At 29.0% G+C, this 21,596-nt stretch overlaps 2 protein-coding genes across 3 annotated transcripts; one reads left to right on the top strand and one right to left on the bottom strand.

Annotated features, from left to right (window-relative positions):
- Nucleotides 1-140: 140 nt before the first annotated feature.
- LOC111031006 (dual specificity protein kinase CLK2) lies at nt 141-6,037 on the bottom strand. Of its 2 annotated transcripts, none has more exons than XM_022310774.1 (10): nt 4,873-5,562; nt 3,203-3,284; nt 2,650-2,716; nt 2,093-2,209; nt 1,936-2,026; nt 1,694-1,864; nt 1,493-1,622; nt 1,286-1,430; nt 1,112-1,217; nt 141-1,048 (listed from the first exon to the last, which is right to left on the bottom strand). In XM_022310774.1, exons 1-10 carry the CDS (start codon nt 5,560-5,562, stop codon nt 863-865), a joined length of 1,785 nt encoding a protein of 594 aa, XP_022166466.1. In that variant the 3' UTR covers nt 141-862. The 2 variants fall into 2 exon arrangements, with proteins under 2 accessions (XP_022166466.1, XP_022166467.1); XM_022310775.1 differs by having other exon boundaries at nt 756-1,048; nt 1,493-1,619; nt 4,873-6,037.
- Nucleotides 6,038-13,431: 7,394 nt separating this feature from the next.
- LOC111031008 (protein AATF) lies at nt 13,432-20,609 on the top strand. Its single transcript, XM_022310776.1, has 5 exons — nt 13,432-13,738; nt 18,489-18,553; nt 18,619-18,826; nt 19,898-20,299; nt 20,375-20,609. The coding sequence occupies exons 1-5, from the start codon at nt 13,572-13,574 to the stop codon at nt 20,571-20,573; spliced, it is 1,041 nt and encodes a 346-aa protein (XP_022166468.1). The 5' UTR covers nt 13,432-13,571; the 3' UTR covers nt 20,574-20,609.
- The last annotated feature ends 987 nt before the right edge of the window (nt 20,610-21,596 follow it).

Below are 21,596 nucleotides of genomic sequence, written 5' to 3'. Positions count from 1 at the left end.
TAAATATATTCTTGTTCACACAGTCTATTTAGTTTTATTTTGAAATACCTTGTTTAAATATTCACATCATACAAACATTTTTTTGTTTTCATCTTACTTAGGATTTATTATAATACGTAACATACAGCTTCGACCATGAATAAATTAATAAATAATGTATTTAACTTTTTTTCATATATGTTATGAGGAATGGGTATTATATTCACAGTAAAGTTAAAATACAAATTATGATTTAGCTAACCTTTATTTTTTTTAGATGTTGCATCTTTTATAGATAGAAATAATCAGTAAATAAAAAAGAAAATAACAGTGAGTTTTGAACAAATTAACTGGGGTAATAAATATATAAAAAAAACTCACTGTTAGTATAAATGTATCATTTTTAGTTAGGGTAATATAATTTGTGAAATTTCAATTGAATAGAAATTACTAACAATATTTGCAATTATTAGGATACAATAGGTATAACATTTTTAAGCTTATCCAAATTATTAACATTGTCCATGAAATTGTAAATGTTTTATACTTCTTTAAATATATAAAACTTTTACAATTTTCTAGATTACCTGTATACTCAAATGTAATTAAGAACATAGAATTTTGAATACATTAAAAATATTTCTATTCGTGGGAGGGAAATAATATCTTAAGTTAAACTTCATAAATCTACTAACACTTAATGCGAATGATTACAAAAGTAACTATATACAATTTATGTATATACCGTTTTCTTTATCTTATCCTAGTTAATGTTACTTAACTAGGGCAGTTAAAAAAAAATAAAACAACAATTGGCATCTCAATAATAAGAGAAGCTCAAGCCAGAGGTGCATGTTTAGCGACCACGGCTGTTACGACATTTTCATCTTGACAGTGAATGTGATCTTTCTTCTTTGTCATGAAGTCTCTGGTGAGCAGGTAGTTTATAAAAAAATTGGTGATCTAAAGCTTCTTCCATGGTCATCCGTTGAGTTGGCTCATATTTGAGCAATTGAGAGATCAAATCGAACAATAGCCGGTGGTCCTCCTCTTCAGAGCTCATGTATCTCTAAAAAGGAAATTAAAGTATATTAATTACTAATGCTAATTACATGTAATTACCTTTACTAACCTTTAAGGGTTTGCAATTTTCTCTAACATATCGTCCAGCAGAACTGGATTGGTCCCAATCTAATTTGCTATGATAGAAATATTTTGTTTTACTTCTTCTGGCCATCCTACCCAATTTTATAAACCATAATTATTAATTATGAATTATTGAAATAATCAATTAAAAAATGTTTACTTGTAAGGTATTGAGCCAAGAATTCGCTCCATCATTGCAAGGTGTTCACGATTATCATGTGTTTGGAATAATGTAATACCCAAATAAAGTTCAAAAATAATGCATCCAATTGACCATACATCACATGGTTGAGCCCACCCAAGTTCTAAAAAATAAATACTAACATGAAAATAAATGTTAAAGTGAGGGAGGAGAGAAATACTTTACCTAAAATAACTTCAGGTGCTCTATAATGTCTTGTTGACACGACTGTACTATGGTGTTCATCGTCAAATGTGGCACTACCAAAATCAATCAATCGCACTTCGGTATCTTTGATCATTTTATACGCACGCTTCTGTGTGCAACATTAATTTGAATTAATATATTTATAATTGATAACAAAAGGATCATAATATTACACATTACCTTTTTTTGATTATATTGTGTATCATACTCAGATTTCACAAAAAGTATATTTTCAGGTTTCAGATCAGTATGTGTCAATTTATTGCGTTGTAAAAATCTAACAGCATAACATAGTTGGTAAGATATATGCCGCACCTGGTCAACTGTGTATGGTTGGTAGTTATTTTCTTTCTGTAATAATTATTGAAATAATTAAATTGAACTACCATTTATTTAGTTTATATATTATTGATTCAGCTTACCAAAAAGTCAAAAACACTTAGTCCCAACAATTCAAATCCAATGCATACATGTCCTCCAAATTCGAAATTATCAATCATTCGAACACAAAGACTAAAAACAAAATATAAAATAATATACAAACAATGAGATTTTAATAGTTAAAGTTTAAAATCATACTTTTTACTTTCTGGATCCTTTGCATTTAGTTTTTCTAAGGCATTTATTTCTAAACGAGCTGCTTCTCGATATTTTTCAACATTTTTTATTATTTTAACTGCAGCAATTTCATCACGACTGAAAAATTTGCAATTTTAATACATAAAATTATTTATATTTCTACTTGTTTGGCCTATATTAACATTACAATTTAAAGGTAATTAAATATCTGTCACAATGCCAAATGGGCTACAACAGTCCCCATCCCTACCTACATTAATGCATGTATATTAAAATATAAGATAGACATACAGTTTTGAAATTGCCAAGCTGAGATATCTGAATAAAATTATACTTGAAAAATAGGTTAATTTTCTATCCAATAAAAATGATTTAGACAATTTTTCATTTGAAATAAGGTAGGTATTTCAAAATAATATCGATTTACTTGATAAACATTATTAAATATAAATCTGTTATTGATCAGTTATAAATGACAATTACCTGATTAAAAACTCTACTTTTTTAGTATTCTACAAATATTTATATTCAAACAAAAATAAGGACTTATTACTTACTTTTTCAGACACTTGGCACTCACTACCTTTCCAAAAGTACCTTCACCAAGGGTTTGGATGATTTGATCTGAAATTTGTCAAAGTATACTAGATTAATACAAATATAAATAAAAGATTGCATCCTCTGTTGGGACGGATCACGGACCTTGATAATATCATAACAATTAAACAATAGTTCAATAGATTTAAGCAAATCTCATATTTGCAAAGACCAGGTGAAATTTTTAAGAAAATTAAACATCAGAATTCGGAGAAAAATGTTCTCTTATTAATATTTAAAAATCAGAATAAGAAATTAAGCGAAATTATAGGATATCTTTTCATTAGTCAAAACAGTAATAGTATTGATAACGCGATGTACATAAAAAATTTTACAACCAAACATTAAGTTGATGAGAAAAAGAGTATTTAGTTGTCCCCATTCAGCCAAAAACCACAAATGCACGCGCTAATGTTTCATCCACATATCATTTTTTGTACATTACTGTTTTTTTTTGTAATTTTTTTTAGAAAGAGTAAGTAATCATTTGTAAAATGTAACTGGTTCACGAACATCTATCGGCCAGATTGTCTCCATTTTTGTATATCAGATGTCCCTCTTCGTCATCCACAATGACTGGACTTCTTGCTCGCTGCTGTTGAGGGTGATCAAACAGTTGCCGTAATTGTTGTCCCAATATTCATCATGTATTTGATAGGAATTGATTAATAGACGCCCGGCACACACACACACGCGAATTGTTGACGGCCGATTGGTATTCGTACGGGATTTGTACATTCAGGTGGCGCACCCATTTTCAGCAGTTGCGTGTTTTATCGCCCGCAATCATAAAGACAGAAGGACACAAGGCAAAGGAAAGCCTCGTTAACAACTTTTTTCATATACATATACATATTCTTACAAATATAAGTGTTATTTTACATATATTTTTGTTGAAATATATATAAATTAACTATAATATAGTGTGTGAATGTGTATGTTTGGGTTTAAAATAAAAATCAATAAAAAAAATATTCTACCTTTTTATATATTAAATAGTTTACAACCAAACAAATGTCACATTAATATAAATCATGGATACACATACACGGTTATCAATCTATTATTTTTAATTAGATTAGTATAAAATATTTAATTTATTTAAGAATGAATATTTGAATACTACCTTTTTTATTTTAGAAAATTGCCAAAGCCCCATTGTGTTTTAATTATTAACTAACAGAGAAATTATGTTATTTTATAAACTAAATGTAGTCAATAGAATGTTAGTCATTATAGAATTTATAGTCTTATCATTATTAAACATTAAAAATAATAGTTACTATTTGCTACTTATTATTTATGGCCTATAAGCATGAAGCAATAATTATTTGTGTGTATGCAATATTGTTAAATTAAATTTAACATAAATTGTTTTTAGCCTTCAAATATAATATATTATTGATACAATTAATTTTGTTGTTTGTACATTTATACTTTATAGACTTGTTACTATATAAGTGCCTACAACAGATATCCATTTACAAAAAATGTCCAATACACCTTATAATATATACTTAAGTAGCGGCGTTTTTCATTTATTGATTTGTAATTAATCAAACATTTTTAACCCGTAAACGACACATGGTATATGAAGGGGGAGGAGTAAAATAATATTAACTTAATGTTGAACACGCGCGAAAATAGATAGCTCAGCATGGCCTATATATTTTGAGAACTCTTGGCGAGCAGCGGTAAGCAGTCCCTCCCCCTTTACTAGAGCGATTTCCCTAATACGAATATGTAATTAGTTATTACATAATCAGCAGCTTTTCCGATTTTCGTAAATAAGTTTTCAAATATATTTTTTTTGATTCTTACCCGCATGATTTAAAAACGAATTTATTTCAAAATAAAACGCTTACTGGGCAATTCTTATAAATTAGAATAAATTCGAAAAAATCGTAAAAAGAGTTACTTTCAGAAAGCAGAATCAGGCTTCAAAAGTTTAATTTTCTAGATTTTTTGGTGCAAACTAAAAATTGATTTGTATTTCGTACACTTAGGACGGACCAACTTTTTTATTTTATAATTCATTGAAAATTATAGAAGATCATTATTTCATCAACTGCTACATCATCTACTCGATGTTATAAATGATAGTTTAAACTAAACTGCTTTCTTTAATTAAAATAGATCTATGTATGCAAATCATACACATACAACACACGTGATAAACTTACAACGCTGCCCACAGAAGAGGTAAGAATGGAAGAATACTTTTGTTGGCACTTAGTCAAAACACTAGGAGTATCATCATTTTCCTCGTCATTGTCCAAGGCTGAATATTTCATAATCAATGTCTGTATCTCCTTACGCCTGGCTTCACGCTCCGTTATCACAGGGTCTGCAGCAGCTTGTGCTACAGGTTCGGGTGTATGTATTGTAGCAGTGATGGTTGTAGGAGACCGTTTTAATGGACGTATGGATAAAAGTACGTTGGGTTTATGGCGACGGTAAGGGGTCTTTTCACGTGGCGTTTGATGAACAAACGGATAAGCCTTCTCTGATAACAAAACTGTGGTAGCACTTTTGGTGAGGGGCCTTTGTTGTCTTCGATAACGATGGGCATCTAGGGCGGATAAATATCGATCTTCATTACGCACAGAGTATCCAGATGAATGAAACGGGCTAGGAAGATAGGAAGACGACGACGATGACGAAGGAATATTATGATTTCGCGACGTTTCGACAGGTTTCAGTTCAGGTTTACGGATGCACTCGGATGGACCACGAGATCGTCCGGTTATACGGTTAATAAGACTAGAACAAGAATCTGATAACATTTGTGTGACACTAACTGTCGACGATCGAGCGTACCTAGTACGGCGCTTTTCGGACGGAGCGTGGCCATTCATATCCGGAGGAAACATTAACCGAACTTATGAATTTATATTAAAAACGTAATAAAATAAATTGAAAATAAATAAATTGAGTCTACTGAATGATCTAATGTATCTACATGGCCCTGGTTCGGAAAACTGTTGGTCAACTGTATTGTGGACCTGGCATACACGAAGCGGCCCTCGCACATTGAGGCAATCTTCCAAAAAATCTATTTCTGTGTCAACCGGACAGTGTAGAAAAAAATCCCGACCTCTTCTGTAGAAGTGAAACGTGGGCCACGCGTCACAGGCTTTGTTGACAAAATTTTTTATTTCTTCCCCCTCAAATGAAAATATTTAAGTATTAATGACTAATAGTGGCCTTGAAAAACATTTATATATATTGGTATATGTATACTTTTTTAGTTATTAAAAAACAGGGTCTTAAGTTTAGGTATATGGTGAGTATTTAAAAAAAACACTAAAATAGGTAGATTTACATTTTACTCAACTTAATAAAACAATAATAATAATTCAAAAGTTAATTCATAGCTAAAATTTTTAATTTTTGGCCTCAGCTTTATTATTTACAATAGTTTTTGTTACTTTCCAACAATAAATATTTTTAGTAGCTAATTAATAATTTTCTTAGTACATTACAAAATACATCATGGTATTTTTTTAAACCAAAATTATGTTTATCTTACATGACATTCTGATGTCTAAATAATAATTTTTATACTTCAATATTTATAGTAAATTATTGTCATATTTATACTGTATGAAAAATTATTTAAAATACATGGTTTTAAAATTAAAATAACACACAAACTACAGGTGTTCATAGTTATTACTTATTAGTAACTAATTTAATAATAAATACTGTTTTCGATAATACTGACTGGGTTTACGGGCCACCAATGAGCATCTACTAACACAGCAGCTGGCGGTTGGGGTGGTCTGACTCTGTGTGTAGTTCTGGATGATCGATTACGACTGTGTTGTCTGACCACAGCACCATCCGTGTGATGCCATGGTGGTACAGGCCGTCGCCTGAGGGTGTGCTCCTCGACAAACATAAATGCAAACACGACATCCAACAGCCTACTGGAGGCGTGATGTTATTTTCGAAACTGAGCCAGAAGTTTAGAGAGCGCGTTTCGATATTATAAATTATGGAGACGTATAGTTTATATTTAGATGGCATGTGATTGCAAATGAGGAAAATAAACTGTAGAGAATTCAGTATTAAAATCCCTCTCCCAGTGAATCTACGAGTTTAGATAAATATATATTACTAATTATAGAATCAGTTTTCAACATTGTATACACCAATTTAATTGGACCCCAACGTCTGTTACGCACATGTTTTAGTAGATACCTAACAGTAGTTTCTGTTTAAACTATCTAATTTTTATTTAGTATTTACTATAAACTGTATTAATAGAAAGCAAGTTATGGCACAATGCCAATTGTTTAAAATTTGCAAAAATTGTATCTACGTTTTTAAATTTATTTAATTAATGTGACATTTGCTATTGATTTCCAAATACCAGACAGATATTATACATAAAAGCATTTTTTTAAACTACTGACCTTTGAGTGTGACCGTTCTTTATGTCTATGGTGTCGATGATGCATCTTTTCATCTCCGCTTCCCGGTGATGGATGACGCCTAAGTCTACGACGCTGATGATTGGTTGAACCAGGAGACCTACGATGACTGCGCTTGTATCGACGTTCTGCACTCGTTCCCTGATCATGCATCCGTGAACGATTACAACGTTCATTACTGAAATGAGAGATATTTGATCTATTTTAGTGCATTGATCGACAGTTATTGTTAGTATTATATAATAAACAAAATTCTAATAAAGGTATTTTATGATTACATAGATCTATCTACAAGGATTAAAATTAAATTTCTCTGATATGAACATAGTAACAATGACATGATAAACTAAAAAATCTGAAAGTGCACATTGAATTTGTAAAAGGTAAATTGCATGTTTAATAATAATAAATATTATTTATAAAGAAATGGTTTATTTTTAAAAAATGAAATATTAAATTAGGTAGTATATTTCAGATAATAAAATATCAACCGTTGTTTAATATATAACATTTTACTAGCTGAGATAAATTTCAGCATATAGTGTTGTCAGTTTTGATAAAATGTGCCCTTTGATCAGTGTGAGAGTAATGATTAATACGTAATATTGTGACGCATAGGTTATCTGGGATTTTGTATTTGTATGAAATATGTAAACAAAAACAATTTAAAAGTTAAAACTTATAACTAACAAAATTGAAGTAGGTTAATAAAAAATTATTCAGACGTTAAAATGTATTAAAACTTGGTAAAATAAAAAGCTAAAAAATAATTTAAATCAATTAAATTACAAAATTGGTATTTCTAAAAAACTAGTTATTAATAAGTTAATAATATAATTGTGAAATAGTTAACATAATACCTGTACAATAAAATAAGTTCAGCAACAGTAGGCATAGTTTAAAAATTTTAGTAATAAATTCGCTTGATTTTTTTTATTTTACTTATTTTACTTTTTATTAATGTCAGAGCACAACCAAACAGCCTTGTTGATTGAAATATAGTGATAGAATAATACAAGGTTGTGTGTAGAAGATAACCCATTATACGTTTACAAACTGCAAACTATACATTATTATAACTATTCATACCAAATATGGAAACTTACTTGTCACTGAAAAAAATATCTTACATAATATTTACAAAATACTAGAACACTATGCACCACAACTACCAAAATGTTATTTTATACTCTAAATTATAGGCATATAATACATACATAAAAAAACTAATCATCAACCAAGAGTTGACAACATTTATTTCATACAAGTAAAATATCTATTTCAAGGTTAAGATGTTATTTGGAATTATTTTGTTCAATATAGGCACTTTAGGTATATACAAAAAATGTATTAAAATTACCGATATATTAAAAAATTTAAAAAAAGGATTTATAAAATTAACCTAGATTTTTATCAGTAAAAATTAGTGCAACTATTAGAAACAAATAGGTGGTAGCTAATTTTTTTTTAACTAAACTTTAAACATGATACATTTGTTTGTTTGAAACACACAATGCTATTAGGTATGTATTGAATAATTTAAAATAAAATTATAAAAATATCATTTAATTCATAATTATAAAAATAGATTTTGATATTATGTTGTAATTCAAAAACAAATAACATAGATACTTGAAATTGTCATGTTTATATTAGCATAAAATATCCTAGTCATATAGGTTGACAGATCGTTAAGACTGTTTTTTTTATTTATGCTTTTACATCATTAAATTCAAATTTAACACTTCCATTAGAGTAAAGTACTTAATACCTAACATACATCAGAACAGTAACTATCCTTTTTCCCACCCCTTCCATTACATTATTGTCATTTTCCTACAATATGTGGATATTTTTATAGACATTATAAATTTTAATATAGCGATTTGGTTACATACAAAGTATTTCATTTTAAGTTGAAAGAATTAACAACACAAAATTGGTTCTATTGAACAAATTTGGTGAGTTAGTATGGGCTGGATATTAAGTTTGATTATCAAGTGTCCAAAGATAATAAAATTGATCAGTAACATGGAAAAGTAAAATTAAGTTTAAATAATATATTTTTTTTATTATTGATTGTTTATGGCATCAACTACGAGGTTATTAGCCTGGGGTTTTTGGGTTACTGTAGGGTTTTGGAACACGTGTGTGTTTTTTTGGCAGAATTTCTAGTGGGCACCCATAGGTTTCTGCCATTCCTGGTGGCCGAGAATCGAACCGTGTCAGACCACTCGGTCACCTCGCCCTCCTTAAATAATATTATTATCTATCAAATATTATATCTTTGAAATTAACATTAGTTAATGCATACAACTTGGATTGTCTACATGACTGTTAGAAGAAATAGAAAGATATTGTAATCTGCTACCATTATGGATATATAATTTAATACTATAATAATTATGTGCAATTGGATACAAAAAGTAGTATACAGAATAAGATAATACGATGAAGTAGTATTCAAATTTTATAAGTAGATCTCAAATGTTATGGAAGAAACATATTATGGTCCTTGAATGAAATATTTGATTATCAACTACATTTAATGATATTTTCTTAAACTATTACAAAAAAAGTGTAAGCAAAAGAATTTTTAGCTATACATAAACATAACTACACAAATGTGATGAAATATTAATATGCTTTAATAAACCGCCAACAGTTTTTTTTTACTTCTAACTTCAATAATTCTAATTACAGATTGAAGATATATTTCTTATTATCTTCTTTACTTGGTAATACACGCCTATTTTATTAACTAATTCATTCTTCTAAAATATTTAATCCTCAGTAAGAAATAGCTTTTAATTGTCTACCAACTGCAAAACAAGTTATGTATCAATCTTGTTGACGTATTTCTTTGTAACCATGCAAATATTAACTTGAAATTATTTTAGATAGGCATAGGAAATTGTTAAATACCTTTATTTTTTACATTTATATAAGAATTTTTCTAATAAAAATGTAATGTTGTACACATTATGTCTATACATTTTTGAACTGAATTGAAATGTTTTATTAAATGTCAAAACATCTTAATAAATTAACAATATAAGTAACTATTAAAATATTATGTTTAGAAATTAGTGCCCTCAGATCTCATAATCAAGGCACATTAGACATTTCTGTTACTTGGTTGAATAAGAAAAAATTACATTAAAAAAAATTTGAATTGAAAAATTAAAAATTCAACTAAGTAAAGAATAACCTTAGCAAAATAAATTGTCTTCATTGGGTATGAACAGTTATTAGTAGGGACAGGGTTTTTATGCTTTTACCGGGAGTATGCATTTTCATTGGATAAGCTTTCTCGACAATTAAATTTCCTATGAATCGATATACACATTTTGTAGAGCATAAAAAGGCATATTTCAAGGTTCAAGAATATTTTATGCAAAAATAATGTTTTTGGAGTATATTGCCACATTGGGGTTTAATTTGATTATTTCATAAAAATACAATAATTAGAAGTTAGTGCCCTCAGATCTCATAATCAAGGCACAATAGACACTTCTGTTACTTGGTTGAATTAAAAAAAAATTATGATTGAAAAACTAAAAAAATGTTATTGAAAAATTAAAAATTCAACTAAGTAAAGAATAGACTTAGCATAATAAATTGTCTTCATTGGGCATGAGATTTATAAGTAGACAGGATTTTAATATTTTTACTGAGAGTATGCAACTTCAATAAGCTTCCTTATAATTAATTTTTCTATGAATTGATGCATATTTTTTAGCTCATAAAGAAGCATATTTAATGGTTGAAGATTATTTTGTGCAAAAAAAATATACTTATAGGATACATCGCCATATTAGGATTTATTTGTTAAAATATTTAACATTTTATAAAAAATATTTTTGATCTCTATCAGTTGTTTTTACCCTTATTAAGAAGAAAAACACAGTAATATTGATAAGAACATAACATTTATAATAAAATAAATTTAGAGAGAAGGACACTCGAGTCTGGTTGAGCACTTAGTCACGTTAGAGTCAAAAGAAGCATATTTTTCAAAAAATGAATATTCATGCATTTAAAAATTAGTTTGACGAAACTATAAAGCATAAGAACATCTTATTTTTAAGAGTATATTGTAAATCTGGTCTCTAGTTATTAGGCTTTCAAAATACTCAATATTAGAAACTGAAATAAACAGAGATAAAAAGCTTAGGTAGGTGGTTTCTGAAGGTATTTAAAAACAATAAAAGATAAATAATTTGAATTTATATATTTATAAATAGAGTAACACAAATATCAATATTTTATAATCAATATAAATTAATATACCTGTAAGATGAGTTATATTCATCTCCTTCTTCATGACGACGTTTACGTCTAGTTGATCGACTACGGGATCTGGAAATTGACTTTGGTGGTTCATAGGAACTCGAATTAGCTCTTCTAGATATTCTAGGCATCTGAAATACAAAATTATACAATTAAAAACCATTTTATTTTAACAGATATTTTTACTATACCTACCTATTTTTTATTTAGAAAAAATAATTATTGAATGTTCACAATGTATTCTTAATTTACATAGGTAAGATAGACATTAACATAGGCAAGTAAGCACAGATCAAAAATACTAAGTTGAGTGGAAAACCCTCAGATCTCATAATCAACGCACATTAGAAACTACCATAATTTTTTTGAATTTTATATAAATTTAAAATAAGTATGTATAGAAATTAATAATAAATGAATAAATTAAAAAAAAAAAATACATTGTATAATTCAATAAAATTATGGTTGTGTATCATTAGCTTATAAATTGTCTTCATGGGGTAATATTTTCCAGATAATGTACAGCAAAATCAATTATTGTGAATGTGTTGAATTTATTACTACAGCATAAGTGTCTACACATCACATTAATTAGAAATTATACTTGTTTCTCTTAACTAATATATTTATACTATTAAATCAGAAAACATTTAGTTAACTAAGTAGATTAGTTAGGTAAAATTACTAAGATAGTAACAAATTATATAGTTTATCTAATCTGTGATAATATATAGGTACCTAGAAATTGTTTACTGAAATAAATATTTTTGATATATTAGGTATTAGCTGTGTGCAATATATTAAACAGAAAAAAGGTGTTAATATTATGTACAATAGGTCATATTAATTATACTCCCAATTGCTTTTTATTGTCAATAGTAAATATAATAAATACATATCTATCCTACAGAATATAAAAAAATAAGGTTATTTTAAAATTGTTCATAAACACAGCAACAAAACAAAAAAAAAACGTAAATTCTATGTTATAATTATGAAACATAGGAATGTAGTGAAGGTAAGGTGTAGGTACTGTAATGATGATTACGAGTTGAAACGAAGGAATCGAAATCCGTTGTTCAGTCATCAGAAAAAAAGAAATATGTAGGTTAAAAGGTATTATGTTTGCAGGGATTTAAAATCTACCGCATTACCAACGGCATAGAAAAAATGAATAACAGAAGGCTGGTAATCGATAAGTGGGTCGATCGGTTGTCGTGACAGAACATGCTTTGGGGTTGGATCGATCACGCGGTAAAGAAAAGTCGAGGGGATTGGAAAAATTAAAAATCTGGGTCGCAATTTAGTATTTGTTTTTTAATATTTAAAAATGCGTGTTGAAGACAATCGCCATGTTGGATTAATGTGGCAGGGGACGTAAAGAGGGGGCAGGGTGAGGGGAATCGGACAAACTGCCAGCAGTAACATAAAATTAACGTGCAAATGCGCTAGAGTGTGTACTTACGATAAACTGCCGCAAATAACCGGACGTCAATTTGATTAAGTCGAAAATGTCAAAAGTTCAGGTTTCGGCGGATGAGAATAGCGATGGTAGCTCGACAACGAGCACTGGTGGGAATTACTGATTTCAGATGAAATGCTGAGGACATCAAACGGCAATTGACCGTGAACTGTTAACGAAAAATTCACCAACACGCCGATAACTCGAGACGTACAGTAGACAATAGATAATTAATAGACAATAATCGTGTATTCTTGTAACGACTAACGAATGACGACTATAGTAGCATAGTTTGTAACGTATAATCTAAAATAATATGGACCGTGGTAAACACGTAACTACAATTTTTACGAAACTGGACGAAAACAACGTGAATAATAAAATGGACACGGGACAGGCCAATGGAATAAGCGATCGGAGGAGCAGCAGTGTGGCCAACGCACACGGGCGTATCGCATGAGGCATAACCTCAATGTATTAATAATAATATTTTAATTTTTTTATCTTCTCCAAATATGATTTCAACAATAACAAACTGCTCTTATCTTCATCGTGATAATATACAGACATACAGTAATAATCATACTAATGTCTAATAATGAAGTAGTATATAATTCTATGATATAACTTCATACGGTTGACACTCGCAACTTCATTTATCAAAAGTAAATATTTTTACCCTTTCGAAATGTCTTCGAATGAAGAAATAAGTTCTAACGACGAAATGGGTTCTGACGAAGAAATGGTTTCCAATAACGATGTAGATAGTGAAGAATTTGGTTCAGACGTTGAAATGGAATCCGGCGAAGAATTTGGCTCTGGCGATGAAGAAAACTACTCTGATGATGGTTCAAGGTATGAGTGAAGAGTTTTTTAATAACCATGCAACAATTATTAGGTTCATTAAAGTACCCGTGAAACAAAATTCATGAAAATTGTAGTTCAATATTGAAATGAGTTTTCTTCTATTCTAGGGTGGCCATTCGTTTAGGAATCCATGTCCCGGCGTCCCGACAAGGGTTCTCGGGACACCGATTTGTACCGGTTTAGGACTTTTGCATAGTAATATCCCGGAAATTAAAATCGTTTTATAATTTTACTTACTCGGTTATCGATTTTATTTTGAACAAATCCTAATGATCTAATCTTAATAGTTAATTTATTTCGAGAACGATCGTCGGAATGTACGACAATCGCAGTTATAATCACTTTCTAAATTTAACCACATGATTATGAAAAATAATGTTATAAATATGTATTTAACAGAATGGATAGTTTAGTTTATACAGTAATTTGGTGACGATACAAGTAGTATGCTAGTTCGAAATACTTTATAGTATCGTATTTTTATATAGTTCATTATTTAACGTAGTGACTATGCTGTCTATAAGACTTAGTCATTTTAACAAAAAATTGCTCAATGATTTACCATTTTTTTTTTTATGAATTTTTGTGTCCCGGATTTCTTAAGTCTGGCCACCCTAATCTATTCTATGCTAATTTCAAACACATTTGGTACAAATGAATGAGAAACGTATCTACTATGCTCAATTGTAAATAAAATGAAGTATTTATTGTGTCGTATAGGCTAAAGTTTTCAGTAAATCTGTATAAAGAAGCTTAGTAAAATGATAAAAATATAGGTCTTAAATATCAAATTAATATTTTCTATAATCTTACAAGACAGGGATAAAATCTAAGTATTTATATTAATTTTAAGTTTAAACTTCAATTTGTTCATATTTGGTAAGTTATCATCCCTGAACAATACAAATTGGTTTAAATACAATTTTTTTTGATTAACTTACTACGTTAATTTTCAGTTTTTCAACAACTGTGACTCAATGATTTCGCTCCCCGTGATTGTTTTTTGTCACGGTTTCGTTTCTGAAATAATGCATAAAAAGGCGCGGGAAATTTAAAATTAAATATGTATTATTAAATTTTACATGTTAACAAAAACACAAATAATATTATTTATAAATCATATTTTTTTTATTAAAATTAACTATTTTTGAATAATTTAAAACTAAGGTATATAAAAAAAATATCGACATTATATCGGTTCAGGTAGGCACTTACAAATTAGTCAAATATGATATTTTTTATCATTATAATATTACTTTGATCCCGATGGGTAAAGTTACTGACTATTAATTAATTAGTAATAACAGAACATGCATATTTAGCATAATACATAAATTAAATGCACATAATTACTTATGAGTTATCGTTCTGATCTTCGCATTCACTGCTGTCGTCGGGATTGGTCGTCTTAATTAATGATTTCAATATTTTATCTCTTAAGACCTCCTTTACGTAATCGTCGTCCTGTTGTTTGTGACTAAGTGTCACATAGGTTTTCCATTCGTCAATAGTCGTCGAATTTAATGTCTGATAAGCCCATCTCTCTATTTCATCAATTCGTAAGGAACTTTTTTTTTTTAAATATTTTTCTTTTATTTCTGCCCATACAAGATTGAGGGGATTGTATTGAAAGTGATATTGCGGTAGCTGTACAACTTCATGTCCCATTGACAATGCAATTTCACTAAGTTCGTTCCCTTTAGGTTTTAACTGTTCGACTATCTTGTGTAACTCCGTTACCGTTGCTAGTGGTGAAAACTCAATTCCTTTTACTATAAGCCATTTTTGAAGGGTGACTTCTTTACTCTTAGGGTAACTTTTCGAATGGACCCAGTTGTACCAAGCATTATCCATAATAATGACACTAGGTTCTTTCAAATCGTGTAGAGTTGTAATAAACCAGTCTTTAACATCTACGGAGTTTGTTAGAGTTTGATAATACTCTTCCGATGAATCCGATTTATAACGAAAGTCTAACCTTGTACTATTCACAAACCCATACGAAGTTGAACTCGCTTTGCAAATAATGAGTCGATCATGTTTGCCTATAGGTAAATCAAGCTCGTCTAAATAAACGACTTGTCTAACATCATTATTTTGACGGAAGTTAACCATTTTCCTTAAAAACTGTTCACGCATATCAACTACGTTATTTTGTTCCATTATAAATCGTCGACCGTCTATACATTTTCTGTAACTGAAATTTAGTAATTTTAAAATTCTCCATAAAGATGTTTTAGATCCTTTATAACCGGTTTTTTCTTTAAACTTCGATAAAATTTTTACGGACGTAGGGAATTCGCCTTGGTCATAAAATGCATGAACGGTTCGCCGTAAAACATCTTTGTCGAAGTCACTGATATCCGTTGCATATTTGATACGTTTATAAGTCTTACGTGGGGAGGTAAAGCGCGGTCCAGTTTCTGAACCGGAAGGTGCTTTAGAACCTTCCGATGTTATTCGTCTTATCGTCGATAAACTGATACCACATGCTTCCGAGGTTTTTTGTTGTGCTTGAATGAAAAAATTAGCGACTTCGGGATGAGATGAGTCCTTTGATAAATTTTTGAAATAAGTATATACGTTAAAAATAACGTTTTTAGTTTGCGCTTGAATGTCAGGGTGTTGGCGGGAAGACATTTCAAAAAATTGAGTTTATGACACAATACACGGCACGGTAACGTAGCAACGAGCGACGCAAGTGGCAAACCGTCAACACTAATCTATTGATTTGAGATTTCTAAGTTCTTACTACCTTTATCTTTAATCGTGCTTTTGACATGAAGGCGTGTTAGCGTGATACGTTGTATGCGGTAGCTGGGGTGTACTACAGTGAACACGATTGGTTGCTACAGGTGGTTTAAATATTCCAGGAATGTAAACAATATATTATTATACGTTCAATCTTAGGTTAGGTTATGAAATAAGGTTACTTCTACTGCTCCGCTATATCGTGAACCGTGTTTTCAGTAAAAACTGGCACCGTGATTGGTTGAGTTTTGCGGTTACTAAGCGGTATTCAACAATACTACCATGTTTATGTCTAGAAAAGCAGCAACACAGATATATAGAATAAATATATATACATATATATATATTCTTTATATCTGTGAGCAGTAAATTGAATCCTTCCCCGAACAAAATTCAAAATATGTAGTGCCGAGCCACACTACGACGTCTTGATAGCCGATCGCTGGAAGTTTGGGGTTATGTTATAAACGTTTTCCTTGAGGTTGGCATAAGTTGTTACTATTGTTATGAACGAATTTTACAATCAACTATGTCCAAAATGTATGAATTGTTAATTATTAAACTAATTTCTATTAATGTGTAATTATGTGGCTAACTATCACATTTAAAAATTATTTAAACTACTTTAAAACATAACATGAAAATGAAAAAAAAACGTTTTTGAAATTAATATTATGATAATATAATTTATTTTGATAATGGTATCAAAATGATATGGGCCGTCAGCTGATTTTGATGATTATAAATAACGAAAAAACAACTGTGGTCATAATAAATTTAAAAAAAGGCGCCAATTTGTCCAAGAAACACAAGTTGCATTGTGAAAAGACCCACTTGGCGTGTTTTTGAGGTAACGAAAGCGAATAGTTTGCTGACTGTTTACTATTACAATATTTGAAGTTTCGTCAAAACGAAAATATATTATCAAGGGGGCAGACGGAAAAAAGGTCCCTGGTAAAATTGTTGCCGGAAAAAAGTACCAATTAATAAAATTATAAAAACCCTAATTGTACATTTGTTAATTATCATTTTTATTGAAACTTCTTATTTTTACACGTAAAAAAAAAAGATTAAAACTTTGCTCTTTAAAGATTTTGCAGTTTGATTAAAGTATAATTTAATGATTGAATATAATTTATTACTTTTATTATTATTTTTAGTTTCACTTATTGTTCATAAACATATATTATTATAATTCCAAGTATTTTCACACAATGTGTTTACATTTGTAATGTAAAATTTTTAAAACATTTTGTTTTATGTAACTTGTAAGACAAAACTAGAGAAAAGAGTGTTACTAAAATTGATCAATTCTGAAATCTGATTAAATATATTAGAAAATTAAAAAAAGATTTTTATTGTAGTTTATGAAGTATAACTGTATACAGGTAGCATATAAGTATAAAATAATATGTTTTTTAAATAAAAATAATTATTTAACAATTTACAATTATGGTTTTTTATGTGATTTTGTTAATAGGTACTTTTTTGGCATTAATCAAGGGTGTCAAAAACATTGTTATTAACTTTATAAAGTTTAGTAAATTGTTGAAAAAGTTGGTTAGTGATAGGAGCAAACATTTTAGTAAACAGATTTGACATAAAATTTGATTGCTCTTGGTGCCTCCTCAAAAATGCACTTTATATTATTAAACTTATTATTGAACGTACATTTGTTATGTATATATATATTGTAGTGGCGTACCGGCAGTTGCACGTCTGCTGAGCAATTGTCAGGAATGTAAATAAAACACTATTAGTAGTACTATTAATTATATTGAAATTATTATTGAACAAAGAATTGAACAAAGAAACAAATAATATTAATACTTAATAAGCTGCAAAACAATATGTGACGATGCTGAACACTTTCATCGGCGCGTGCACTACAGCTACTAGTTACTAACATCTAACATAATAATATGATGATAATAATAATTAAGATAGAATATTACTACAATATAAAATATATATATTTCTGTTTTAGTACTCAGAATATTGCCAAACCTTTGACTGATATGGCAAAAGCCCAGGTTGTTATTGCACATAAGGGTAATAGTTTTATATTATATTAATAATATTAATTAAGTGTATTTATAATATTATTATCTTTTTAGAATTTTATGACAATCTATTACTCCTTCGCATAAAGCTACAAAAATGCCTTTCACTTGCCAATACTCTGCCACAAGACTTGGACAAAATTACTAAGGAAGACAAGGAAGAATGCGCCTATGACACTGTAAAAGATTTAGAACAGTATTTAATTACGGTGATAAAATATCAAACAGACTTACTTGCTAAAAATCAAAATGTTAAAATGATGTAAGATTTTAAATATAAAGCACTAACTTAATACTTATATAAAATAAATCTAGTTTAGCTACCTCATCAACCTACCCATAGATGTTTTCAGTCCCCTTTCTATTTGTTTGTTTTTTATTTAGAAGTCCATCCTAGTTCAAATCCAAATCTTTGCATATAAAAAATTGTCATTGATTTTATGTCTAAAATACTTAAGTTATAAATGTATATAGCATATATTATATTAACATTGAGGATGTACAAGTATGTATGAGAAGAATCAAAATACACATCAGTTCGATTGTGACCCAGAACAGATTCAGTGAACTGGCTATAATATATATAGAAATAGATTTATCTAATATGTTTGTTCATAATGATATTTTATAAACATTTGTATCTAAATATAGGTGTATATGGTTGTAACATATATGTTATACGTGTTATTTTACTGTTTACATTTTTTTAATGACTAGGAGAGACATTTTAGATGCTTTTGTTTAATGGTTTATTTTCAATTTTGATTTTACAGGACTTCCTGTGACTATTAGTCTCTAGTGATGCCCTTGATTAGTGGTGTTGGAGGCTTTGCTCAGATGTCCATCGTGGCTTTATTTTAAACTTTGGTTTTCTAGAACTCCAGCCCATGTAACTATATCTTCGTTACTGGTCATTGCTTATCTCTAAAAAATGCATAAGTTAAATCGGATATACTTATTCTCTGCCAAAAGTCTTAAATTAAGTACTAAAGATAAACTACTAAGTAAATCGCACCTGTGATAACCAAGGTTCTAACATTTGGAAAGCTTGTGTATTTTCCCGTAAAAATCATGTACCGCAGCTGCCTGGTAGAATGCATATTATAATTCAGTTATAATTCAATAATGTTTAAGTTGTATACTTTATTTTTAATTCCATATTTTCTGAAAACCTAAATGTACACATTTATATTACTGGATTTTTTTATATTTTAATAATTATTAACAATTAAGTTCAGTTGAACAGAGTTGCATTAGAGATTGGGGTATATAAACTAGATTTATCACAAAAACCTTACTAGTACAATATTATTTATGTGAATCATGTTTATAGTGATAAAGACAAAGCTACTATATTGACAAATAAACTGAATCACAAAGACTTTGAACATGTCTTGCAAGCACAGCATGAAATATTCAAACCTTATAGAGATGAGACAATACAATTTTGGAATGAACGAACAAAGCTCGCATCAGGAAAAGCTGCAAAATCAGATTTCTCAGCTTTTGATCAACCCACATTATTACAAATTGATCAAATAATGGCTGATAAGACTAGGTTAATTGAACGTACTCAAATCAAACGATCCAAATATAGCATTGTTGGTAATCCAGAATCAATAAACACCGAAGTTGATCAAGAAATATTTGACGATGATGATTTCTATCACAAATTACTTAGAGACTATATTGAAAATAAAACTGCTGATATTACAGATTCAACTCAACTAGGGAAGTAAGTTATTAATATAAGTTAGTAAGAATAACTATAAAAGTAATTGTATATAAATTAAAAAAAAATTATTTTCAGACAATGGTTACAATTACAAAAACTGAGAAGTAAAATGAAGCGTAAAGTTGATACCAGATCAACTAAAGGAAGGAAGCTCAGATATACTGTTCATACGAAATTGATGAATTTCATGGCGCCCAATGACCAATCCCCGTGGTCTGATGAAGCTAAACAGGATTTATACAATTCTTTATTTGGTAAAAAAAATTCTGTTTGACGTTTTTTGCAATAAATTAAATATATTCTCACATTATGTTATTTGTTACATATTTTATTAGTTATTCCATATAATTCAACAAAATTTTTACTGTATTTCATGGTATATTTAGGCAGGTTTTATGTTAATTCCTCAGGTAGTAATAGACTTAAAATATTATGCTATAAATGATATTATATATATATATATATTAAATATATATATTATTAGTGGTTAGGCAACTTATCATGGAAATCATGATTTTTTGTTGTAACAAAATGTTGTAGATATTTACTGTTTAGAAGGAAATATCTATAAATAAAGTATTTCTAGTGGGCATGTCTTCTTCAAATTACTCTTTTTATGAACCGCCAATATCTTACATTATTCTTTTCGTATTTATTGTTGTACAAATTTTTCTGGTGCGGATTGATTTTAAATTTTTTACCTGGCAAACGTATTTTCAGGCCACTTATACCATTTTTCAATTTTACCATTATCAGTTACTAGCAACAATAAAAATTATAAGTAGTTTACTTTTTTTGACTGGGATAAGTCTTAAAATATACAATTGATTATTACACATATCTCCCATAGTATTATAGTAAAATGTTCTGGTGAGAATATGACGGTTAATGCTATTGAAGAAATGAGTAACCATCATAATATTCTTACTAGAACATTTTCTCTGTATTACTTTAAATTAGTTTTAACTAGGACTCTTATTGCATTTAAAATCGTGAAAATATGCGTAGACGAGATAAATTTTCTTTTAATATTTTGAATTTGAATGAATTTTGTTTGGGGGTGTGAGTAGAATTTTGTAGGTACCTACATGGAAAATGAACGCTCATTGTGATGTGCTTGTATAGTTTTTACTTCTGATATTTTAATAACTGATTAATAGCCTTTATTTTTTGATAAAACTGATTTAGTCTTAATTAAATTATTACCCCCATCTCTCCTGTAATTTTGTTTATGTTTCTTCTACTATATAAATAGAATCTACTTGTGAAATTTCTTGTAACTAAATTGGATAATATA

This window comes from Myzus persicae, unplaced genomic scaffold (assembly GCF_001856785.1).
Source record: "Myzus persicae strain clone G006 unplaced genomic scaffold, MPER_G0061.0, whole genome shotgun sequence".
In the NCBI taxonomy this organism is placed as follows: domain Eukaryota; kingdom Metazoa; phylum Arthropoda; class Insecta; order Hemiptera; family Aphididae; genus Myzus; species Myzus persicae.
This window is presented reverse-complemented; position numbering and strand designations above follow the sequence as displayed.